General features: G+C 48.9%; 1 protein-coding gene across 3 annotated transcripts in view; it reads left to right on the top strand.

The window, feature by feature from the left end:
- Positions 1 to 1772: 1772 nt before the first annotated feature.
- The window catches only part of Liprin-beta (liprin-beta 1), a 52370-nt gene continuing 27662 nt past the window's right edge, over positions 1773 to 26480 (top strand). Inside the window, exons 1-8 of one of the 3 annotated variants that reach the window (XM_089558361.1) lie at positions 1774 to 3573; positions 8473 to 8553; positions 9751 to 9864; positions 12693 to 12824; positions 16622 to 16763; positions 20428 to 20480; positions 23289 to 23435; positions 25304 to 25484. In XM_089558361.1, coding sequence (XP_089414487.1) covers positions 2866 to 3573; positions 8473 to 8553; positions 9751 to 9864; positions 12693 to 12824; positions 16622 to 16763; positions 20428 to 20480; positions 23289 to 23435; positions 25304 to 25484 — 1558 coding nt within the window. In that variant the 5' untranslated portion in view covers positions 1774 to 2865. Of the gene's footprint in view, positions 3574 to 8472; positions 8554 to 9750; positions 9865 to 12692; positions 12825 to 16621; positions 16764 to 20427; positions 20481 to 23288; positions 23436 to 25303; positions 25542 to 26480 lie in introns of all 3 variants that reach the window. The other 2 variants (XM_089558355.1, XM_089558369.1) reach the window with 2 other exon arrangements.

The raw sequence follows: 26480 nt of genomic DNA, 5'->3' as shown, positions 1-26480 counted from the left end.
ATGAAGAGCTTCAATGCTTGCTTGCTTTGCTTTATTGTGTTTTGCTTTGCTTGCTTGCTTGGACACGTCGAACCGAGCATAAAATCACTAACCGAGCCTTGCTGAGCACGCCTCAGGTGGTCTGGCCGCACCTAAGCTGAGAAGAGCAACACATGCTTGATCCTCTATTAGGTTTCTGCAGGGGCATGTTTCTAGTGAGCATGTTTCTGCTTTTAGAAGAGGCGCTTCTTCGATATGGTGACACGCCTCTCATGCACGAGGAAATGAAAGGAACTGCGTCATGGTTCAGCCGCGACCGAAATCTCCAGAGATCACATTAGGGACAAGCTCTGCATGTAGCCGGTCTCACGAAAGGGCTTCGAGCAGAGTACGCTTGCTTTGGTCGGCTTGAATTCTTCGTCAAAGCAGCGAGCGCTTGCGCTGCGAGCGTATGATCTTGCGGAAAACAGTGGAAGACGACACAGTCGCGGGCGTAGTTGTTCGTGGACACGAAAGCAGAGTAGTACCTCGTGTTGAATCTGATTCTCAAGGTCGGCTGACACGCTTTGTACGTCACAACGCACGCAGTATGAGGAACAACGCATGCAGCACGAGAAACAACGCGCGCTGAAAGCTCTCTCGGGTGCGCCGAAGTATCCCCGGCTTCTCAACGTGACGTCACGTTGGCCGACATGGACGAGGTTTCCCTCTCCGCTGTTCTCCTCTCCTGCGGTCGCGCGGGGCGCGGGAGATTTAAACATCGCGTTTTTAATTGGTGATTGCGCCACTGTTTTGGCCAAAATCGAAAAAATAATTTCACAGACGTGATCAGCAATGACACTACTTCAAAGCCCTAAAAAATTAGCTGATTCGAAAACCACCTCAGTATCCCTTTAAGGAGCGGGCTACTTTTTCGTTGTGGAGGAATTCTGTGCGCGGAGGCTGATGTGGGCGGAGCTTCACAGCAAAAAGTTTTGTCATCTCCCGGTTGTGGTACTCGCTGTCCTGGTCGAACAATTTTTTTTTCCTTGGGGTATCGCTTCACAAGGGAGCGACAAACTATTATTATCTGCCGTTTTATGCCGGCAACGAATGGCCGTATCATTCGTGAAGCCGGTGGACTTCCCAAAGTCAGTACAAGAATATGGCTGGTGATATGGTACGAACGACGTGTGGGTGCCGCGGAACTGTTACGTTATTAGTGTTCAGGCGACGCTAGGTGGAACCGTGACACGTATTCAATTGAATGAAGCGCTTCCTGCTTCGCCGTGCACTTCCGTTTCCACTCGAGAAGTGCGCGGGATTGCAAATTGTCAAGACGGAAGCACTGGAAGAGCTGCGTTCGGGGTCATAAAAATTTCTGCACAGCGTGCATCAGCGGGTCAGGATGCCTGTCAGACATAAAGCTCCCAATGGTTCAGTGTTGGTCGGAATCCCACGAGCATTACGTATCGAAGTTCTGCAGCGGGGCTGCAAACATTGGCCGCGGGACCTTCGTGCCTGTTTCGCGGAGCTTTTTTTGTTTTGTTGTCGCGGATTCTCAAGTGCGCGCGGTCGTCGTTGAAACCGTCAAAGGCGTCCCGCGACGGCTCTGCTGGAAGCCGTTCTAATTGCCTGCGACCTTTGGGCAGACGCATCTCTCTCTACGAGGCCACTCTCGCATTGGCGCGGACAGTTGCTGCGCCTGCTGGAAGAGGAATCGCGCCCCGCAGTGGAGCGTGGTAATCGAATAGCGCCCGGAGAGACCTCCCCATCCGACCTGAAATAACGGTACCTTTTAAGGAGCGCCGTTCGAGAAGGGAGGAGGGGGTCCGGAAAAGACGCTCGGTCCTCCGCCGCTGCCTTCCCGCCCGCGTCGCTCTCGTCTTTCCGTCGGGGGAGACTGGTCCGTCCGGGGGGACACCGTCTCGGCAGGCCCGCCGGTCAAGCCGTGGACACCGGCGAGCGTCTTCGACGGGCCGCTGTCCGGAGCTATACGCACTCACGTGGCCGGCGCCCGTGGGGGAGGGGGTGGTTTACAGCCGAGAGCCGGCACGGATCCCGTCTCTATTTGAGGAGCGCGGACCCCGGGGTCTAAACTTAGCGCCGCTTCCGCAAGGCGCCGCGAACTGCGGGGAATCCCCCCCTCGTGCGCGCGAACGAGCCGACGCAGCGCGTGCGGCGAGCAGCTCGCGCACGCGCCTGCCAAGCCACTTTCGAAAACGCGCACAACCCGACGAACCGACCGATATCGACTCGAAGGCGCCTGGCCGCCCCTCGCGCCGTCCCCGGGGTATTTTTTCTTCGAGCTCCGCGAACCCCCGACTCAAGCACCACGCGGGCCCGTCTGTCGAGTGCGCCACCGATAGCACCGCGCGGGGTAAGCTGGATACCGTCATGCGGCCGGCAACCCTCTGCGTGTGGCCGCGGCGTCGGCCGTCGTGACGTGGCCCTAGAAGCGGCGGTGTGTGACGGCGCCTGTGCGCGCGCGAGTTCCTCCGGCGGGAAGCCCGGCACGTGTCCGCGTGCCGACTGTGGGCCGGGTGCAGCCGATGACGCGGAAGAAGACGGCACCCGGCTCGGACCACCCGCCTGCGACGCCAGCCGGCGAAATCTGTGAACTGCGTGGATGCGCCGACGAACTTCACCCGCACCTCTTTTCAACGGCTCTCGTTCGACCAAAGCACTGCGGATTCTGACCACGGGTACAGGTGAACGTACGGCGCATCGTCGTGCCCGAAGGCCGGAACCTGTGTGCCACGAAGTGGTCTCTCTGCCGGACTGTACTTTGGCGGCTCTGCAGCGGCGGTACGTTAGCGTCGACGCCAGGGCCTTCGGGAGGGCAGCTGGGCCCCGGCGGGGAATTTCGCTCGGCCACTTGGAGCAGAGGCGCGGCCATGGCCCGCGATGTACTACGGTCCGCGGCTGCAGTCTAGCCTGAGCCGGCGGGCGTGGGCCGGGCCCGAAGGCGGCGCCGCCGACATGAGCGAGGACCCGGCCAACTCGTCGCCCAGCACGTCCGGCTACTCGACGCCCTGGTCGGCGTCGCTGCAGCGCTCGCAGGCGCGCCGCCGCCTGGACCACCTCGACGACCGCGCCGACGATGACGACGACGACGACGGGGGCACGAGCACCCCGACGCCGCTGCACCAGCCGCAGCGGGTGCCCCCCGGCGAGGGGCCTCCTCCCCCGGACTGGGGCGGCTCCGACTGGAGGAGCCGGCCACCGCGGCGGCGGCGCCCCGCGCGCGCCTCGGACCACGAGCGGTCCCCGCACGCGCGACAGCCGCAGCCGTGGGTGGACGAGCGTCGCAGCCTGGACGGCGGAGCGTGCGACCCGCACCTGTTGGCCGTGATGGCGGCGGCGGCGCAGCCCTGGATAGCGGCCGCCGCCGCGGCGTCCTCGCCCCCGCCGACGCCGTGCTGCTGCTCGCCGCCCACTTGCGGCTGCGCGCCCCCCTGGCCACCCCACCCACAGCAACGCAGGCGCAGCTGCTGTTGCGGCGGAAACGCCGCCAGTGCGAACTGGGCGCACTGCGGCCGCTGCTGCGCCGAGCAGCAGCCGGCGGCCCGCGCGTCGCCCTGCCATCCGTGGTTGCCGGGTGGCCGCTGCAAGGTGCGTGCGTACGCGGCCGTCCCGGCTGCGCTGGCCGACCTGTGCGCAGTGGCTGTGCCCCGCTTAAGATCTGCGTATTCGGGTTAAGGCACGACTTTGGGGCCTCAGTCAGTGTCAACCTTTGTGGATCTGCTGATCATCTGGGCCACAGTGTTGCGAGTTGTGTCTGGAAGGGTGCAGGGACACATTGCATGCGGTGTTCTGTAGATGGGATTCCATTGTGCTTACATGGAGCGTGGCAGTAAGATTCTACTCTCATAGTATCTGCAACAGAAAGCAGCACTGTTGAGATCATTGTGGGTATAGTGCACACCACTGCAGGTGTTGTACTTTTTCATACTGTGGCACATTGTGAACCAGGTTCCTCTGTGTCTTGCCGGGATGTGGTTAGCACTGGTCTTGACTGACCACGCAGCTCTTCTGTGCAGTCTGTATTATTTCAAGCTTTGCTAATGTGACAGCGGCATGAGCTAGTACTTTCTTGGGCAAAAAATGTCACCATTAGTGCTGTAGTACGTCCTTATCAATAACTGCTGCTCAAAGCGAATGCAACCCAGTTGGGCATGAGTGAAAGAAAGGGTAGGGCTCTCCGGAATGTGCTGCCTGTGGCCATCCGGTGCACTTGGGACCCAGCTCCATGTGTACGAAGGGTGGGGTGCGCTACATCCGTTACTGTCGTTCATTTATTTGCTCAGGCAGAGTGAAAAGTTGGGAAGTGTTTGTTAGTTTTTAAGTTTTAGCACCACAGTCAAGTAAGGGCAGCATGTGTCACTTGTATGCTTTCCTTGTGAGGAACAGTGGGCAAGTGCTGAGCATAAGGGAGAGCTGCCTATCAAGTGCTCTTCAATTAGTCCCTAAAGATGCTAGTTGTGCATGGGTCTTTCTTCAGGGCAAGCAGCATTGCTCTTGGAATAGTGCATTGTAACTCAGAGCTCTCGCCACATAAATAGACACCAGAGAGTCTAAACAAGAAGCTACTGGGAAGACTACCAGGGCTCTTTTTTCTCTGTGTGTAAAGGTGACAGTATTTCTGAGTAAATCACTAATATAATCGCCTACATCCTCACTCGTTTACAGTCCCACACAATGGCAGAACTGCTTTTGTCATTTTTGTGATATCATCCCTGTAGCAAATCAGACAAAATGTCAAATATTGTGGTCAGTCAGTGGAAACAAGCAAAAACAAAAACCCTTCCAGCTGGTCACTTTGGCTTTTCTCATAGCCTTAGTCGTTTTGGGACGTTAAACCCCATAAACAAACAAACATTGGCTTTTGTTACAACATTCATCGACAGATGGCACCATTCAGTTACTAGCCGTGGAGTTCCCTTTATCACTTTCCATGTTAACGGCAGGTCCTCTGTTCACAAAAGAGCATAAACGAGCCTGAGCGAGTTTTGTTTACACTGCTGAAGTTGCTGGTCGTGGTGCTGCTGGTTGATTTCCACAATATTGGTTGATTTTCTCAGTACCGTATTTTCCGGTGTATAAGACGCGGCTTTTTTTTCAATAATCTTGTTGATGCGTCCTATACAAGGATGCGTCTTATACGCTAATTTTTCCTTTTTTTGCGAGTTCAGAAATTACTCAGGCTGTTGTTCAAGTTTTTTTCACCGAAAAAATATCACTACCAATGACGCGGTTGTAACACGGTTAATACTTCAATTCGTGGACCGCCATGAGCCACTTTTTTTAAGTGAACTTTATCATGAAACGACGGGGATGACGACTTCCTGGATCACAAACATGCACCGTTTCGGAGGCCCCAAGCAAAAGTAATGTGAAATGCCAAAAGATGGCGACAAACACGCTTCTCGCCATTGTCAGGACAAGCCAAGACAAGCCGGCGTTCTTTTTTAGCCACCCTTTGCAACTTTCTTTGCTCCGTGTATGTAGTGAGAAGAGAATATGTCAGCCGCGTTGCCTCCAGAAATGGGCAAACTTTTTGATAGCACATTCGAAGATTAAGACTTCGAAGGTTTTAAGTAGAAATAAAATGTTATGGACATATGGGAGAGCTCTTTCATTCTTTCTTTTTTCTAAAACATGGGCGGGTATGGTGTGAGTGTTGCCTTTTTCGATCACTTAACATTTGCTTAAGAATTTCTCACCGGTACGGTGAATTTCGTGATGGTCATGCAAGCGTGTTTAATTAAGCCTCACTAGCCTAACTGGTTAAATTGGGGTGCGTCTTATACACGAATGCGTCTTATATACCAACTTTTTCAATGACAGCCTGCATATATGGCATGTGCGTCTTATACACGGGTGCGTCTTATACACCGGAAAATACGGTACATCCTATCCACGGGAAAGAAGTGTTGTAAGCGAAAGCAATGAGCCAATCATGGCTGGCAAAGAAGGCATGTGACCAGGCACAGTTGCCAGAATTCTCGAGGGGCGCTGCTGCAGTCTTCTACAGTTTTATAGCTTTCTTGTTTATTCAGGCTGTGTTCACGGTACAATTGATGTATTTGCAATTTTGGGGCATTAGTCTCTCCGGCTAGCTGAACTGGGTATTTCCCTTTAGTCTTCTAACCTGCTGATGGATATGTGTGGTGTCCAGGTGCTCATACATTACTAGGTGGGCAGCTGCCACAACTGTTGCTGCTACCTATTTACCCAGATGAGGGCATGTTCTTTCACCGGCTTCTCTCTGATGGTGTCCAGGTAGATGTACTGGGTCGTTACTTTCTTCAGTATCAGTACCATTAGAGTAAACTGTTCTTTTGCCAGGTGTTACTTTGTTTAGATATGTAGGTTTATACCTACCGTTTTACTTTGCCTACTGTTTAGTTTGTGGTAATGCTAAATGGTCCACCAGGTTTCTAGGGTGGCCCGTGCCCACTTTGTTAAAAAAAAAAGTGTTTGTTCTCGTAATACCTCATTCTACTCATGTAATTTGGCTGCGCGTTGATGAAAGCTGGTCTTGGCTGGGGCCTCGTGGGGCACTCTGTTGGTCCAAGTGGTGTCGCACTTCTGGGAAACATCATTTCAGTGGTGTGTGGGTTTTGCCCAGTGCAGACGCATGAAATCTTGCTCCAGACTTTCCAAGCTCTTCAGAACCAGACTGTGGCCAGCAGCTTTCGAAAGTGCATAACTCAAGCAAGATTTACACACCTTGCCTTGATTTACCCCTTGTTTTACGTCTTTATTTACCCCTTGTTTTATGTCTTGATGTACCAATTTGTTGGGAATGCACCTGGACACCTTTTGCCTCTCTCACCGGCGAAAAGCTGCCACGCTTGCAGCCTCTGAAGCTCAGCGTACAACTATTAACATGATGCGTGTTGACATCTTTGTTTGAATGGCACCCTCACGGCAATAGTTTGAAACAAGCCCTTGTGCACACCTGCACTGACACCACACATGCTTTCATGAAGAGGTTGTAAACATTGACAGTTCATGGTAGCTGTAGTGTCGGGGTACATTTTATACCTGTTACAGCATAGGCAGTGAGCATGTGTATTGCATGAAATGAGCTATGTGCATGACTTTAAGGGGACTATGAAATAAATTTATTGAGATTACGTAAAGATAGGCAATCCATCACTCGTCACCCCAGCGCAAGAATCTTTGAGCTAGCATCAATAACAACGAAGTTATAGACGATTAAAAATCACGCTCCTCCTGTCCCCCCTCAACTCGTACGCGCGGAGCACCATAAAAAAATAAACAAAACAGCTCCGGGACTGGGCACCGCCCATGAATACGTCATTCGCTGACGTTCGGTTTACGACTTCCAGTTGTCGCACTCCCGAGGAGCAGCGTGTGTCGGTAGCGTCTACTGGGCTCTGTGCTTTCTTGGCTCCTGAACTCGCGACAGAAAGAGGCGGCAGAGGTAAATTGAAAACATATGCGCAAAGGCAGTGCCCTGGCTCGCGCTTGCCCGAGCGGCTCGAGCAGACGGTTTTCACCGCTACCGGAAGTGTGCCCGTGACGTCGTAGCTGCCGCGGCTTGAGCGAATGACAGCGTGTGGTGGTCTGCCGACGTCATGGGACTAGTGACGTGTGTTTTCCCGATTTTGGTTCCAAAATGGCTCCCTACGAAGACACCGAACGGCCCGCGAATTTTAAAAAACACGATTTTCAAAAATTCATAATAAATTGCGGGCTCAGTTCCGAAGACTCATACTTGGTGTCAGTGCTTCTGAGCATCACTTCTAACATTTGCAAGCGGCTTTTAATTCTTTGCATGGTCCCTTTAATGTGCGTGAAAAATGTCGAACATTGAGTAGGTAAGTGTCACCATGGAGAAGACACTTGCAAGGTTTTCGTTATAGTTGTACAGTTGATTCACAATTATTGCCGGAGCGAGAATTTGTTCACATTATGTGAGGTTGCAGTTAAGGGGAGCCTTTTCAATATGAAGGATATTGACCGGAACAAACCGTCAGTTGGAATAACCTGGCTGTTCAAATTAAGCGAGTTCAAGTGTGGCCCCCTCCACCTCTTGGATCATGTGGCTGTTCAGATGGCACATGCTTGGAGTGCCCCCATTTAGGCGGCTGCTATGGGCGAGCCTGGGTAACACTCTCACTAGGCAGCAGCAGAACATGGCAGTCCCTGTGTTCATCAGTTCATTAGCGAGTGAGCACTGTGTTTGACCATGTAGTATGTACTGGCCAGCTCTCCTCATGCTGGCTGGCTGGTTTCTTTGATGAGGATGGACACCATTCTACTTAAGTTAGGTGTGCTTGCGTCTATATTTATTCTGATATTCACAAGAAAATGAAGGAAGTTTTTTTGCAGGCCTCGTATGCGGCAATACAATGAGAGCCGTACTTCTTGTATAAGCTAGGCGTTTCAAGCTAGGGCTTTATACATGTTCCCAGCGCCCTTGTGAGGCAGAAGCTGGAGGCGTCCCGTGACCCTTATTCCTTTCTTTCTGCCTTGCAGACTCCCTTGTCTGGTGACTATGGCGACCTTCAGGAGAAGTTGTCACACCTGGAGGCTGAGAAAGAAAACCTGACATTGCAGGTATTGTAATGGCATCCGCATCTCACTTGTTGCTCTTTTATTTGAAGCGAAGGCACTCGAGTGCTAAACATTCGGATGAATTCCCGTCTTGTGTCGTATTTTACTCGCTCGGTCAGCTTCAGAGTCACACAGTTTCTGCAGTGTAAGGAGGGCAAAGCAGTCTCTCCTGTGCACATTGCAGTGCATGTGTGTTCTTCTGTGTTTTTATTCTTTGTGTGTATGAGCTGTGCAGTGAAACTCTCCTTCGTTCCGATGCAGCTAGCCACAGCTCAGGCTTTTCTTATCATATAACTGTTGGCTTAGGCACTTGGATCTCTGCAGAGTTAGAAGGCAGGCACTGTCGGAGGTATTCCGAGGTCTGAATTGGGAACAATTAAGGATAAGAGTTAATGGTTTATACCTAGGCAATCTGCGATTCACTGATGACATTGCCTTGCTAAGTCACTCAGGACATGAGCTGCAAAGCATGATCAATGAGTTGGACAGGCAGAGCAGAATGGTGTGTCTAACAATTAACATGCAGAAAACGAAAGTAATGTTCAAAAGCCTAGCAAGGGAACAGCAGTTCGCAACTGGCAGCAAGGTGCTGGAAGTGGTAAGGAAATATGTCTGTTTAGGGCAGGTAGTGACAGCTGATCCAGATCATGAGAGGGAAATAACTAGAAGAATAAGAATGGGGTGGAGCGCATATGGCGGGTTCTCCCAGACCATGAATGGTAGCTTACCAATATCCCTGAAGAGAAAAGTATACAACTGCTGTATCTTACCGGTACTCACCTATGGGGCAGAAACGTGGAGGCTAACAAAGAGGGTTCAGCTTAAGTTAAGAACAACGCAGCAAGGAATGGTAAGTAAAGTGATAGGTGTAACGTTAAGAGATCGGAAGCGGGCGGAGTGGGTGAGGGAACAAACGCGGGTCAGTGACATCCTGGTCGAAATCAAGAGGAAGAAGTGGGCTTGGGCAGGGCATGTAATGCGAAGGCAAGATAACCGCTGGTCCTTCAGGGTAACGGAGTGGATTCCAAGAGAAGGCAAGCGTAGCAGGGGACGGCAGAAAGTCAGGTGGGCGGATGAGATTAAGAAGTTTGCGGGGACACGGTGGCGGCAACTTGCAGAGGACAGGGTGGATTGGAGAGACATGGGAGAGGCCCTGCAGTGGGTGTGTGGTCAGGCTGATGGTGATGGTGAATGGTGCAGGTGAGTGTGCTGAGTGACCAGCTGGAGCTGCAGAAGGACAAGCTGGCTGAGCTGGAGGCAGCCCTGCTGGACAAGAAGCTCCTGCTTGACCGCACCGAGCAGCTGCTCAAGCAGGTGGGCACTGTTTGCTCAGTGGGAAGGCAGGCCTTGGGTACAGCTGTTAAGAATGCGTCGCAGGGGCACAAATGGTCCTGCCCGCTTAAGCGGTTGGAGGCACTCTGCTGCTGTGCATGGAACAGAAGTATTTAGTTGAAATTCCTTGCAGGCCCGTAGGGCATTGCGTAAGGGTAGGGTCATCAAATTTTAAGGCGGAAGCCTTTAATGCCTCATCGTTGTAAGCAGAAGTTGTCGACAGAAATGTCACGCTTTTCAATTGGTCCAAACGGTCGGGACGTCACAATGCGCGAATTTCAAACGGGGCCAATTGTACTTTGGCTAGTAACCATGCAACCAATTGAAGGGATCGTATAGTGATGCTCCAACTAAGTGGGACTGAGTTTAGTTCATTGCTTAATTAACCAATTAGCCTAATTAAGTTTCTAGTCAGACCAGATAAATAAATAAAATCGAGAAAGAATTTGGTCAAGTTCGGGAATCGAACCCCGGTCTCCGGAGTGCGAGACGTGCACGGTAACCACTCCGATGCCAGCTCGATGGTTTGGAATGAACAAAGGCGCATCTAGTGAATAGGGTGTCTTCGTTCATTCCCATCTTCCTCCCTCCTCTTAAGGCAACGTTCAGGTGTCCACTGAGATATGCGAGAGAGATACATTTCCTTTCCTCAAAAACCAATTTACGGACAAGCAAGACGTAGAGCCGAAGGGGCGATGGCGTTCTGTGGACTCCCTGGCAGCGCTGCAAGACGCTGTCGCGTTCCACATTCAGAGGCGAAGCTAAACATTGTAACCACACATCAGTGGCACTAGCAGCAACACCGCGCTTTAGGCTTTCGCCTCTCCGCGCTTTAGGTAAACAAAGCGCCCCCCTGGTTTTTGAAACAATGCATTTGGAACAGGGTAAGCAGAACAGAACAAAAAAAAAAAAATGCAGTACGCACCAAAAATACTTTAACACATAAAAGAAAGGACAGAATAATAGACCTGACAACAGGGAAATAAGAAAGAGGTAGTAACTTTAATCTGCCACCGAATAATAACATCTACAGTGAAAGATAGGTGCAGTTTTCAGGAGCCAAGGTTTGGAATGCTTTACCCCCAGAGATAAAACAGTCCCATGAAACCAATAAAACATTAAGAACATACTTTATGAGCCTTATTTGACATATATGTGACAGTCGTTTTTGGTTTTTGTCTGTTGTACCACGTTGTTCATGACATATTTTTATTCATTCTGCTGTAAAATGCACATTATTTTATGTTCTCCTCATTGTACAATGTATTTTGGCCTTTCACCGTGATTTTGTGCTTTTCATTTTACACAAGTGCTCTGTCATTGCCGTCATGTATTTTGTTTCTGAACCCCACACCACCCTCTGGCTATGGGTTCAGTCAGTGTTTTGATAATTTGTATGGCAAGAGTAGGAATAAAATGAAATGAAATGAGTACAGGTTAAAGCACAACAGCAAAATAATAAAAAGTGCACATGGCTCATGTTGTTATCAATGCGTAAGCAAACAAGTCGTGGCATATTACATTTCTTGATATGGTGAGCAAAATACTGCAAATGGATAGGAAAAAAAATACAAAAACAAAATGCATAAAAGAAAAATGGAAGTACAAGCATTGCATCAAAATGGCTGCAGAAAAGCGAAAATGACGTTAAAAAGATGTGACCGAAGACACGTTAAGTGATGCCTTCAGTAAAATGTGGGATGAGTTGGTGATGGAATGTATCTGGATGAGACAGGGAATTGATGTTATCTGCTAAATCGTTCCATAATCTGATGGCTTCAGGAAGTGCCGATGAGTTGAAAGCCAATGTTTCACTGTAGATCTGTGTGAATAGGGGGCCAGGTGTCCTCCCCTGTGTGGTGTGGTGTGGTGTCGTTTGTAAGCTGGCTCATTGTCTTCCTGGCATCACATCGGTCCAAGAACCAACACGGTTGATGTACAAGCACATTTGTGCATGTTGCAATATATGCTTCGTGCTCAGTCACTGTCACTCCCGTGCAAAGGTGCTATGGAGGATGTCCACATTTCATACTAGGAAATTTCACAGGTTCTTTATCTTTCTTGCACCAGGGGTGCCCCGCCAGAGACGGCTGGTTTAACTCGAAGACTGAAGCTTGATCTTCGCACCAGGGGTGCCCCGTCAGAGACGGTCTCGCGATGAGTTGACACCCAGGGATAAAGGGAAACTTAAAGTTTACGTACAGATATTTACAGCATATACAAGTTTAGGCACTAGAGACATATTAAACGGCGCAAAGATACAAAACAACAAAAAGGTGGAACTGGCTAACACTAGGGGAGGCCCCTACTCGGCATAGCCGAAGATGCATAGCATCTCACCTTAGCGCAGAACCCTTTTTCTGGCGCCGGAGCTCGGTTTTAAAGACCTCGAGGCCCGGCCCACATTTAGTAGCACCCAATCATTCTACACTCTTCATATGATTCTACACTCTTTATATGAGCATGGCCAGCCCTCCAACTACCGTAGGGTAAATCACCCTCTCCACCACTAAATAAAAACAAACTCAAATACACATTCGTGCCAGCACGGGCGGTGGACACCCGTACTTCCCGGCGCATTTGCGAGCGGCCGCGTTCCGAGAAAGGAGACGCTTTGCTTTGAGCGCCCCCAGCTGCGTTCCGATGACCCCGCGTACACTACCGATCCCTTACAATACTAAAAGATCATATGTTCATGCTGGCCAGGTACCACTAGTGCATGCTCAAGGGTTCTTGCGTGATGCTGTTTGGTTGCTTGCTTGCACTTTCTTTGCTGCCCGGGTGCACAGTAGCGTGTTTCTCCCCGGCAGGAGATGATGCTGAAGAAGAAGATTGAGGCTGACCGGCTGGAGCTGTTGGCAGACCTCCCCGCACTCAAGCTCAAGCTGGTGACGGCCGAGCGCGAGAAGTCCGAGCTCGAGAGCAAGGTCAAGAAGCTCGAGGTGAGTGCCCCCCCCCACTCGGCTCTGTTGGTAAGGCCGTGTGTATTGCTTAAGCAGCTCATCTGCTGAGTGCCCTCAATTCTTCTCTGTTGTGTAGTTGACCAAGGCCATTCTGCTCTAATCACTTTCCGAGTCATTAGTACTGGGCCAGATTTACTCGCCTTAATTCGGCGTATAACGGGTCCACATCTAATTCACAGCAGCAGTCACCATTCAACGTTTGCTGCTACTGCTACTGAAGGGGTGTGTGGATTGGGTCCCTTTTGATGAGGCTGTACCCGAGTGGCATGACTGGTAGCAGTACAAATGTCATGCCACGCTGCCAAAGCAAAGTCAGTCCACGGGCAATGTCCGTGGTACTCGAAGCAGTTGGGGCCGCATGGCTGTGCCATAGGGCAGCCATAGCTCTACTTTAAGGAGTTTAGAAAAACCTGCAAGTGCATCTCTGCAACAGAGGCAAAACGCTGTGCGATGTCAGGACACTGTCAGAATTCTCAGGTGGTCAGAATTATTCCTCAGTCCTCCACTAGGGCACCTGTTCCTCTTTTTTTTCTTTCACTCCCACCTTCATCCCTTCTATACAGGGCGGTTCAGTGTGCACCCAGATGTGAGACAATTACTGCACCATTTTCCTTTCCTCAAAAACCAGTTTTGAATGTTTTTCCTCTGAGATCTTTTTTGCTAACTTTCCTCCACTGTCAAATAGGTTTGTGGATGCCTTGACAAACAGGATATAGGTGGTGTGGTGGTTGATCTTGGTGAACACATCAACAGCGCTGGGAGGGATGGGATGAAGGTGGGAGGGAAGGATTCCATTTATTTTCATAAATTTATCGCAGTTTTTTTTATCCTCGAATCACCTGCTTCAGAAATCACCTCATCGTAGTACCATATTTTCCGGTGTACAAGACGCACTCTTGTATAAGACGCACCCACCATATATGCAAGCTGTCATAGAAAAAATTGGTATATAAGACGCACCCGTGTATAAGACGCACCCCAATTTACCCAGTTAGGCTAATGAGCCTTAATTAAACATGCTTATGCGACCATCGCAAAATGCACCGTACTTAGCAACGCTAAGTGATCAAAAAAGGCAACACTCACGCCATACCCGCCCACGTTTTAGCACAAAAGAAAAAAAAGCGAAAGAACTCTCTTTGTGTCCATAACAATTTATTTTTACATAAAACCTTCAAAGTCTTAATCTTCGGACGCGCTATCGAAAAGGCAACGCGGCTGAAGCATTCTCTTCGCACTACGTACTTGCAAAGGGTGACTAAAAAAAAAACGTCGGCTTCTCTTGGCTTGTCTTGACAATGACGAGAAGCACGACTGTCGCCATTTTTTGGCATTTCACATTATCTTTGCTTGGGGCCTTCGAAACAGCCGCGTATTTAAGATCCCGGAAGTGGTCAAACCTGCCGTTTCATGATAAAGTTCACCTAAAAAAGTTGCGCACGGCGGTCCCCGTAATGAAGAATTAACCATGTTACAACCGTGTTGTTGGTAGCAATATTTTTTCGGTGGCAAAAGCTTGAACATGAACCTGAGTAATTTCTGAACTCGCAAAAAAAAAAACCGGAAAATTCGCATATAAGACGCACCCTTGTATAGGACGCACCAGCAAGATTTCTGAAAAAAACTCGCGTCTTATACACCGGAAAATACGGTATGTCTGAACGGACACGAATATAGGGCAAAATTTTTGCGGTACTTTTTTTTTTTTTGAGTAGCTCAGCCACCAGACTTGTCAGCGGTGAGGAAAAGCCAACTTCTGTACAATCTTTTAAGTTGTGAGGCATGCGGGGGTGAAAGAGAGAGCGGCCATGAATGCCGAAGGGAAGTGGTGCGAGCCACTGGTAAGGGCAGGCAGTGAAGAAGCCGTGTGGAGGGAAGACAGAGGGTGCAGGACTTGGCAGCACACATCAGTTTGGACAAGAAGTGGAAGTGCAGCGGCACAGCACCCCACTTTCACGCATAGGAAATATTATTGTGCTCGATTGTGTCACGCACGTTTCTCAAGCATTTTATTTTGAATAGCACTGAATGGCATGGAAGACAACACTGTGTTCACGCACAGCTCTCGGGCTTTCGTTTCCTTGAACAGTTTGAGGATGCCTTTTAATTGAGGTGAATTCTCTTAGTTTATTTCTTTCGAGTGTTGGCTTTTATTAGCTCATTCCTCAATTTTCGTGCAGTTGCTGGCAGCATACAGAGCACCGCCTGCCTTAGTTGGCAGGTGGCACAGTGGAAAGAGGAAACCACCCTCTCCACATTTAGGGGAGAGGGGTGGAGGTGACAGGTGGAAAAGAGGAGAGAGTGTGAAGTGACATTCCCCCCCCCCTTCTGGGGAAAGAAGGGAGATGGAAGAGGGAGAGAGGGTGACAAGTGGACTTGGGTGTCTGCCTCGGCCATGAGAGATGGTTGGTTCGAAACTCGCCACCAGACAAGGAGTGGTACAAGGGGCCCTCTGCTCAGCACCCAGCTTCTTTGTTTGCTGTCACAGTGCAGCTAGCGCTCAGACATCTACATTACACCCACACCACCGTCCTGTGGTTTCTATTTCATTTTTCTCAAGTTTCCCTCTCATGTCACATTCGTGGTCATGTTATATTTGCTCAAATACAGTTGTAGAAAGGGGCAAGAGGAAAAGGAACGGCAGTGGGTTTGAATTGTTGAAGTTGTTGGAGGCCTGAGGCCTGTAAGTTCACGGGGCAGTTGTTGTAGTACGACTTTAATGTGCGTTCCGTTCACAGTGGTGATAGCACACGTAATGACAAGTGTGCAGTGCCATTGATGCCTCAGTCATTCCGCTGGTCAATGTGTCTCTTACACAGCTGGTTGGTGTGGCTTGTAATGCACCCTTTCTTTTTCCTTATGCCTGAGGCATGGGTAATGAGGAGAGGTGGTATTTTATAACTGCTGCTCATTGCGGGTGCGCCTACATTCCTTATGTCATTACTGCAACCAGTCCTTCACTGATCATAATGCATCCTGCTTGGTGCACCTCTTAAGACCCATACATAACCACCACCAGTACATGCTTCACATCACCTGAGCGTTGTGCAGGGGAACAGATACACAATTTTTCACCTTGGTTTAAGGTTTTGCCAGACAGAAATATCTGAGACTTGCGTTTGTTGACTGCCGGTGCCTTTTGTTTTTTTTTTCTTGTTTGCAAAAAGTCAACTGGTCACGGGTCTGTGGCAGCGGCTAGTTTCACCTTCTGTGCATTGCTGTCTTTTGTTTCTAATTCGGAGAAAGAATTCAGTTGTGGCAAAGTGTGCTTGTTGTGTGAGTTGTGTGTGTAAGAATGGGGTGGAGCACATATGGCAGGTTCTCTCAGATCGTGAATGGCAGTTTACCAATATCCCTCAAGAGAAAAGTATACAACAGCTGCAGGCTAACAAAGAGGGCTCAGCTTAAGTTAAGGACAACGCAGCGAGCTGTGGCAAGAAAAATGATAGGTGTAGCGTAAGAGATCGAAGCGATCGGATTGAGTGAGAGAACAGATGCAGGTTAATGACATCCTAGTTGAAATCAAGAGGAAGAAATGGGCTTGGGTAGGACATGCAATGTGAAGGCAAGATGACCACTGGTCCTTAAGGGCAATGGAGTGGATTCCAAGAGAAGGAAAGCGTAGCAGGGGGTGGCAGAAGGTTAGGTGGGTGGGGAGGGGATACAGCGGCCGCAATTGGCGAAGAATAGGGTTAACTGGAGGGACATGGGAGGGGCCTTTGCCCTGCAGTGGGTGTAGTCAGGCTGATGATGATGATGATGTGCTTGCTGTGCAGACGGACGTGGTGCTGCTGCGCTCGCACCTGGCCGAGCGGGAGGCAGAGCTCATCACGCGGTGTGGCCGGATGGTCACCTCCCACCATGGCTCAGTGTCCTCGGTAGCCGACAGCTTCCGGGGTGCCACGCCCACCAAGCTGGGTGAGCCTCACTCCGCTGCTCATGCTGCCTCCCTTACATGCCCCCCCCCGCCCCCCCCCCTCCCGTTGAATGTGCGAGTATTTGTTAAACGTGAGCCAAAGTCACTGTGAGCGGTGCAGTCTGTACCACCTCGAGCCGCTGTCTCCTGTCTCAAGGATGCCCCTGGTAACACAAGGGTGGGTCAGGTTGAATGCATTGGTGGTGATGTGACAAAGCAACTGCCCTGGGCTGTTCTATCATGATCACTTGCGGACGTGTCCAGTAAGAACGAGAAATAAAAGAATAAAATCAGTGGAAAGGGTTGAAGATGTATTTGGAAGCAATTAGAACTGTGGTTTTGTGGAGAACACAGATGCTAACTGTGGCTGATTTTACAGAAAGGTGTAGTTCTGCAAGTGAAACACTAAAGTAAGATTTTTAAATTTCGGTCAACATAAAAGGAACCAGAAGAGGTGGGCCACTAATGGCGAGCAACTAGTCTCCACCACGACCCCTGCAGGCTTTGCGAACCAATCAGCTGCCGTTTTCCCTGCCTTGTGTAACGTAACATCAAGAGCATTAAAGGAGCAGGGACACCAAATTTTGGCTGTGTGCTATTTTTTTGGAACGACGCTCAAGACATTAGGAAACGTGAATCAGCACCTCGGTGAATCGTCGTCGGTGCCATCGGCGGCACGGACCTTGGCAGTACCCAAGATTCTGAGCGCTATACTCCGTTTCATACATAGCAGGCAATACTGTGGAGGTTGCCGAAGTAGTGCGTCCGCGAAACTATATTACTCCGCCACGTATCATTCGTTCTTCTCGAAACTCCGGTCATTGTTTCGACGAATACAAAGAGCGGTATAAAAAGATGTGGTAGCATTGAAAATCACGGTCAAAGCTGTGAGGCGCTCAGTGTACGGGCTCGCTGGCCATAATTTTCATGGAGAGTGAACTACTTTTTGGACGTGGATTTAGTGGAAGCGATTCGCCATACCAACTGCGTATCATACTGCCATGTGTACTTTTTGCTTCTCGAAATCTCGACGAGTCGCAGGACGAAAATGTGGCAAGAGGTAAAACGAAGTCCAGGAGGTGCCAGTCACGGCACTTAAGATTTGTCGCAACGAAATATGCTTGTGTTTGCTTGGGCAAAGTCTATGTGGCAAAGTCTATATTGGCCAGTCCGGACGATGCGTGAGCAAGCGCCTGCGCGAGCATGAAAAATGCCTTGACAATGGGAGCGGAACAAATATGGTAGTTCACTGCAAATCATGCAAATGCTCACCAATTTTAAAGAAGACAAGAGGTCATTGGCCGAAGCAAAGACGCGCTAACGCGAGAACTGATAGAGGCGTTCCATATCAAAAAGAAAGGGCAGGAATGCGTCAGCAGCCCTTCGGGGAAGATGTACTCTAACGAGTATAACTTTTTAGATAGCCTGATCTGATGCAAGCGTGTGGATTTTTTGCGTGTCATTCGCATGAGTGTTCTCATGATTATGTTCTTGAAGGAGAAGGGAAATGTACAAATGTGTGCAATCGAATCTTGAATAAACCAGTTGAGAGTAGCGCTTGTCCCGTTCGTCTTCTGTCCCTTGTCTGTTTTTTGTCGCTCTACAAACATCCCCTGAAGCAAAATGAACCAACTCGCCCAGCAAAAAGTTTTATTGCTTTGGTTGTATGGCGAACTAATTTTTGCGTGCGGACTTAGCCTGCTGCTAACAGGCACGCTAGCATTGGCAGCGTTGCCTGCTATGTATGAAATGGAGTGCAGTAACGGTGCCGCGTGTTTGACGGGGGCGCCAGCAGCGATGGCTCGTGTGGTGAAATTGGCAGCGTGCCAAGACAAGGCTGCACCAGTGCACGTATGTTTAGAACGCAGGCAGGGTGGTGTGGAAGGGCCATATCTCAGGTTGTGTGTTATGTGCACTCGTGCACGTGAAAGTGTGGGCTGCACCGTCGAGTTAGCCAAGCCAAGCCAAGACATAAAACAGTGCGAGTCTCGTCGGGCGTTTTACTGGGCAGTTCAACGGCATCGGCGGCGCTAAGCTGGAATTTCGCCACCTACAAGCCCATTTGCGTCGCAAAAGCGGTGTTTGTCGAAATTGGGAAAAATAAAGATGATAAAAATGCTAACTCCATGGAGATGCCAGACGAGGCGTCACATGACTCTGTGTGCAGCCCAGCCAGTCGAGTGCGTGAATGCAGGGTAACGTTTGTATTGCGGCCGTAGTTTTATGCGTTCTTGTCTTGGGGTTGAAGGTCTGCGCATGTGTGGGAGGTGGGCGTTAAATAAAAGCTGATTGCTGAAAGCTGGAAAGAAAAAAACATATACTTACAAAATGAATCAAACAGGAAGAAAAAAGCACATATGGTCCATTTACAACTAACACTGACAAATTGTGCAAACAAGGAAGGGGAATGAGGGGCTCATTGTAAATATGACAGAAGCCAACAGCCACAGAAACCAAGGGGCACAGGGGATTTTTTTTTTGTTAATTAATTTATTTTGTGGTGTTGATCAGTTTAGAATATGTCATCGCTTAAAGCTAATTGATTAGAAAAGCAGAAGAAAAAACAACCACATGCCGCCGGTGGGATCCGAACCCACGACCTCCGAATTACGCGTCCAGTGCTCTACCTCTGAGCTACGGCGACGGCTGTCAAACCTTCTGCTTTCGGGGGTATTTATGTTTACAAGTAACCTAACCTTGAGAGTGTTCATCAGCGCCACCCACGTTCATAAGCGGCGGACGTAGAACGTCCTGAGTTACCGCAGGTGTGACGTAGAACGTCATCGAACGGAGAGGGTGGAAGCTGTGTGAGATCCCTCTTATGCTTCCTGTGGCATCAAGGCTGCCAGAATCGAGGCCCTCACTAAGCAATTAAGCAAACAAGGAAGGGGAATGAGGGGCTCGTTGTAAATATGACAGAAGCCAACAGCCACAGAAACCAAGGGGCACAGGGGATTTTTTTTTTTAATTAATTTATTTATTTTGTGGTGTTGATCAGTTTAGAATATGTCATCGCTTAAAGCTAATTGATTAGAAAAGCAGAAGAAAAAACAACCACATTAAAAAAAAAAATCCCCTGTGCCCCTTGGTTTCTGTGGCTGTTGGCTACTGACAAATTGTGACACTTATGATGACCAATTGTGAAGGAGTAGGGGGGGGTAGTTCCTTTGCAGTAAGGTTGTTGGGATTGTTTGGGGCAAAAAAGTTTGAGAACCCCAGTGCTAGACAAAATTTAGCTGCATCCATTTAGCTAGCGAATTTTGTAGCCATAGCTTTGATTGAAACTACTCTACAGCCAGTTTTTGAAAAGAGTTTTCCAAGTCTCATCCTACCACAAGTTGACTAATGGCTCTGTTGAACATCTGGCTGATAGCATCTTGTTGGCAAAGTCTGAATAGGTGGCATGTGACTCAGAGGTGAAACAAGTCCCCTGCTTTTGGTGTGTTTCACCATTTTGGGTCATTCACATTGCCGTGTCCTTGAAACTGGCATCCTGTAACTCTGCCCCCCCATGGGAATTTGAGTTTGCCATGCTGGTGTTGCGTTTCCGAGAAATCTGGCCCATAGTGAGTCTTGGTCACCAACGGGGCCAATCATACTTTTTATGACGCCTGCGAGGGCCGACGGAGATGGTGTGAAACCGACCCTCGGGGACTTCCCTTGCAGGGGCAGACTGGAAGGAGCGTTCACCCGTGCCTGGCGATGGTGACAAACAGACGGTGAGCCTCCTTGGCATATTTATTTTTTTATTTATTTATCATCATACCCAGAGCGCCATTGTCTGGCATTACAGTGGGGGGGGGGGTTGAAGAAAAAGTACACAAATGCCACCGCGTGCAGGTGGTTACAAAAAGAAAGATAACAATGAGATAGAAAGAACACGGAATTATTGTACACAAAAAATGTCACAGCATGGAAGAAAATGAATCATTTGATAATGTGGACACTTCAGGCAGCTTGTTCCATTCCGAAATCGTTTTGGGGAAAAAAGACATTTTAAAAAGGTCAGTCCGGCACCTGTATTCTTTAACTTTAAGTGAATGATCTCTCCGTAAAGACACGTAATCAGGGTTGGCTATATATTTGGTTCTGTCTATTCCAGTTCTAGAATGAAATATATTATGAAATAATTTTAAACGCAGTACTTTCCTACGTTTTTGAAGTGAGTCCCAACCCAAAGATTTTTTCACGCTCGTTACACTAAAATATCGCCCGTAGTTATTGAAAACAAAACGAACGGCCAAATTCTGAACTCTTTCTAGCTTTTGAACGCCAAGAAAGGTTTTCGGATCCCAGACTGTGCAAGCATACTCAAGTACGCTTCTAACGTTTGTATTATACAGCAGTTCTTTAGTCTTTAAAGGAAAAAGTTTAGCGTTACGTTACGTGCTTGCAGTGGGGTCAGGGCATAGTGGTGGAAAGGCAGGGTTATGAGTGCCTCTTGTTCAGTGGAGGTTCACTGCGCCATTTCCTTTCTGCAAAACCAATTTTCATTTTTTTCCTAGTAGTATTACTGCACAAAACATGCTTTTCATAGCTGCCACCGTCTTTTTCAGGTCACGGGGGCAAACCTTTTTTTCTACTGGTTGTGAAGTTTTCAACCAAGAGTTTTGCAGCTTTGCATAAACTTTCTCTCTATATAATAAAATATCGAATTTGTGTTCTGTAATTTCTTAACACCTTATTTTTGGCTTCATAAATTGGATTTTGTTATTAGAATAATTGTTTCAGTCGCTTAAATTTTGCCAGACGTTTTTTTTTTTTTTGTGGTATGTCATGAATATTTTGACATTTTTTTAATATAAATGTTCTGGAAAAGAGACTACTTCCCTTATCCAGGTTTTGGTGTCCCACAACTGACCAAAATGAATATTTGTATTTCCGATTGAATGAATTTTTGAGGCGCACTGCCGTAGAGCCGCTTTTCTTCCTGCAGTAAGAGAAGAAAAATGTGCACAAAACTGTACCACTTCTCTCAGTGGCCTGACAGTTGTGGAGGTTGAGCTATGGGGTTTTAAAGTTGCCACTTCAGAAGTGGGAAGAAAAATTTGTATTCCTCTTTCTGGACTGGCAACTTGAAAACCTTATAACTCAGTTTATGATAGGCAGGACAAATACCCTTTTTGTATTCCTTGATGTCATAAAAGAGCAATTGCAGCAAAATTGCAGCAAAATTTCTTAAAAAGCTCTCAGTAAAAAGTTACATAACATATTGAATAAGCACACAAGTGTAGGTAGTTCTACATGAAATTAAACGGCAAATTTGGGATATGCACACAAAACCACATTCTCAAAAAATTTGAGCCGCCGCGGTGGCTCAGTGGTTACGGCGCTCGGCTGCTGACCCGAAAGACGCGGGTTCGATCCCGGCCGCGGTGGCTAAAATTTCTTTGGAGGAGAAATTCTAGAGGCCCATGTACTGTGCGATGTCAGTGCACGTTAAAGAACCCCAGGTGGTCGAAATTTCCGGAGCCCTCCACTACGGCATCCCTCAAAGCCTCAGTCGCTTTGGGACGTTGAACCCCACAAAACCAAACCAAACCAATCAAAAAATTTGATTGTTGCTACTACAATGTCAAACAAAACTTTTTGGGACCAGCTTACAACCTTAAACAAAGACGTTTCAGCTCAATTTGCTATCTGAGACATCTGAGCAATACCTGTCTGGTCCAAGACAGTATCTGGCCATATCTGGAGGGGGGGGGGGGGCACTGATGGCTGGTGATGAAACCCACATGAAACCAAAATTACATACCGCAAATTAGTGCTAGGCTTGGAGAACATACATTGGATTTTATTGATGAACAAAGAATTAAATTCAAAATGCGAAAAGTTACTATCATCTAAGTGTGCTAATCAAGCTGTGTAGTTTTCTGCTAGTGCATAAAAAATATCCGAAATTCCAGGGTAGTAAAAGAGCAGCTACACCCCTCCCTCCTCCGGACGCCCATGTCTATGAGACTAAATAATCTCGTTGGAGCACACAAGAGTGAGGTCACAGTACAGAGGTGTGTACTGTGGAAACTGTGCCTGGCGCTGCTGTTCAAATGGCGATACTAGCCAGTAAAGGTCACTGATTTCTGAGAGCAATGTTCATGCGCTGTGTAGTCCTATCTGTCACTGTTCTCCGCTGATTTCACGATAAGGAACCTTCTGCTTTGGTGAAGCTTTTTGCATGGCCCCTGGATTTCAGTGTAGTGAGGTTTGGCCGTAGTCCTTTTTTCTGTTTGTCCTGTTACTGTTTCAGCTTTCTGTATTTCAACTTTGCCGGTGCATATACCACATGCTTTTTGTGTTGCTTGGAGCCCACTGCAGTGACTGCGCATTTGGGTTTCTCTCTCTATCTGGATAGGGCACCTCCTCGTGCTGTGCTTTATTTTTGTTTCTCCCCATCTCTGTCGCATTGCAAGGCCTGTGAATTGAAGTTTCACTCTGCAGATGTGTTTGCCAAGCCCCGCCCACTGCACGTGCAGTGAGTGAGTGGATAACTGAGCGGCACTAAAGAGTGCGCAACCCTGTGCGTGCAGTTTGGTGAGGCCCGCCTGCACGAGAAGCCCCCCATGTGCCCCTCGCGGAGTGCCTCGGCCACTCTGCCCTCTCCCCCCGGTGCCCTGCGGTCCAGCACCCCCCTGCAGCTGTCTCCTCGTCCCAGCAGCGACGATGGCTCACACGTGGTGCGTGGCTGTGCAGCTGTGCATGCTGGGAACGCTGCCACTCTGCTGGCCTGTCTGCTCCACTTGCCCTCAGAACCCTCTAATACGGAACGAGCCTTGTCTCTTCACGACCATGTGCTACAGAATTCGCCGTGATGTCATTGTGTCGAAAGTAGACGAAGCAGGCCTTTTGTTGAACAGGCCACATTCAAGTGGATGTAACAGGGTGTTCTCGGTCATTGGACACCGAGTGTGCTGGGGGCATAAAGTTTGTTACTATTACCTAGAGGGAAAGCTGGCAGCCCGTCTATGGGAGTTTGCATGGCGACCCCTCGAGACCATTTCAGCCACCATGGGCGCTCAAAGCATCATGGGGCGGTGAGCTACTTGTTGCGGAACTGCAACTATTGGCCAAGAAATAATAGAAAAATTAAGCTGTTTGATAACTACAAACGTCCTAACACTCAATATCTTGTCTAATGATTGCAACAAACGAGCAGAAAAGCATTTAAGTGCAAAGTTTGCCCCAAAATAAGAGACGACTAGCTTTCCTATTGGCCAAGTGATGAACACTACAAAAACTAATATTGCGTAATTAACAGGCGCACTTTTAAAAGTAAATATGTTTTCAAAAAAGATGTTGTTGCTTAAACACTATAAGAGGTTTTTAATGACATTTCGGAAAAGTAAAACCTTTTATTGGCGTCGTGTGTCATTGCATTTTCACTACTATGGGTTTTGCACACTGCATTTGCGCGAAAGTCGTCTGCGCACACACGGACAGTGCTTTCGGAATGAAACGTCTCAGTAGTGCCACTCCGTGTTCCCGAAAAACTACGACTGTGCCGCAACAAGTAGCTCACCGCCCCACGATGCTTTGGGCGTCCATGGTGGCTGAAGTGCAGCGCCGCCAGCTTTCCCTCTAGGTAATAGTAAGAAACTCTGTGGCGGGGGGCATTCAGCAGCAGTTGCCACAGCTAGGGTGAAAGGGCAGCCTCATTTCGCTGATTTCAACCACTGCTCCAACCTTAGTTGGTGGATATTCCTGCCATATACTCCCATTTATTTCGTTCCAGTTAATCGCATGTGCTCATGTGCATTTTGTGCTGTCGCATAGGTGGAAAATGCGTAACCACTGTCTGGTTGTGACCACAATTCGGCCGATAGTTTGGAATGATGCTTGGAACATGTGGAAACTGCAGCCATTGGTGAAAGGTTGCTCTTGTCTGGCCTGTTGGTGTTTGCACTCCCTTGTGCACCCCTCTTTGAAACCTTAATTTTAAGAAAAAAATATGCGCAAATTATGCAAGTAAATACTACAGTATTGAAAAATATTGAGGTGTGCACACAAAACCAAGGAAGAATATGAAAACTCCTGGTACATTCTGTTGTTATTTTCTGCACTGCGAGCTGTGAATGCAAAGGTTCCCGGGGAAAGTGTTTGTCAGTGGTGCCGTCAAAAAGCACAATATATAGCCGAGCGTGACCGGACGGAAGATGTAGGGGGCAGGGCAGGCACTCCGTATGGGATACCACCACATGGGGACGCAGTGACGCGAGTGCACAAAACAAAGGTTGCCAGCAGGGCATGCTGGTGTTCGTGGTAATTTTGCACCCATGCAGCTGACCATGACCGGTGGGGAGGAGGGGTAAGAACCCCACGCTAGCTGTATCTTCTTGGGCATAATTATTATTGCATGTGAGCTATCGGCTGGATTTCCTACCAGCTGTGTAATCGCCTTTCCTTTTTTTATGTATATACCTTTGCATCGCGTTCACAAGTTAAACAGCAACTGTGGTACCCCAAAGGAGGAGTGTAGTTTTAGTACTGCGTTCAGTTCAGTGTGTTTTTATTCAGGCCATGACATGACGTGGTGTTGCCCTCGCAGCTGAGCAGTGTGCGCCAGTACAGCAACAGCCTGCCCCGCTCGCACGGCCACCAGGTGAGGCGGTCCGCCGAGGAGCCTGCCTCTTCGCCCCCCACTGCTGCTGCTGCGGTGGCTGCCCCCAGTGAGGCCAGCAGCCGGGACGTCTTTCGCAGCCGCAAGAGCTCGACGGGTGTCTCCTTTGGTAAAGGCTTTTTCCGCTTGCGGTCCTCTCGCCGGGCCTGCAGTGCACCCGAACTAGGTGACGGTCTCATCTCTCTCTCTCTCTCTCTCTGCACCTCTCCCTCGGGCCTCGCATGAGGTGGGGGGCACTCTCTGTTGGGCATGCCGGATTCATTCCGTTCATCACTGGTGAACACGCTGCATTGACCACCTGCGGCCTATTTCTACACTAAGGTGGAAGGCATTTGCTTCGGGGTGCGAGTACTTGTGGGCAGGCATCTAGACAGTGGTGGGCTCAGACGTGACTTGTAGTGGTGCAATGATGCGGCCATATTTCAAGTCACTCAGCACTAGTTAATGGATAGTCAGCGTGTCAAGTTCAAGTCACGTAGTGGTGACTGCCTTCCGGTGAACAGGGAAACAGCGAGAATGGCTCCTAAACGAAAACTTTATTTGGGCTGGCTTGCGTCCGCAAAGAACTGAATCACTCGGCGGCAGCATAACAACGAGCATGCTCAGCGGTCGTCGACCAGAATCCCGGTTGCTCTCGGCCATGCTCTGTTAAAGCTGATAGCGAACTTTCGAGGTAAAGGTTTGAAAGTTACTAGAACACTCTGGAAAAACGTAGAATCAGCTCCGCCTGGATGCGATCAATCGAAATCTGGGCGCGTCTTGCTTCTCAAACAAAGTGATAAAGCAGCATGCCGACAGCTTTGAAGAATGAACAAACAAACACTACAAACATTCGCGGCAGTACCAAGTTCGACCGGCGCAACACTTTCATTATGTGGGATTCACAAATAGCAAATACTACGCACACTTTACTAGGGATGGCAGTGGGGAATTAAGAGGGTTCATAATATCAAGGAATTCGCTGCATGGAGGTTCATTAATCCAGATTTTACGGCATGTGTGCTGTAGTGAGTTGTTGCTGAAATGGGAAACTGAGGGAAATCATTCATGCTTTACTCAATAAGAGAGCACTGCATCACACAGGCTAAGCTTGCATGGAGACTCA

Source organism: Amblyomma mixtum, chromosome 1, assembly GCF_055824585.1.
Source record: "Amblyomma mixtum isolate Tamu chromosome 1, ASM5582458v1, whole genome shotgun sequence".
NCBI lineage: Eukaryota > Metazoa > Arthropoda > Arachnida > Ixodida > Ixodidae > Amblyomma > Amblyomma mixtum.
Note: the sequence above shows the minus strand (reverse complement) of the source record. Positions and strands in the feature narration are given on the sequence as shown.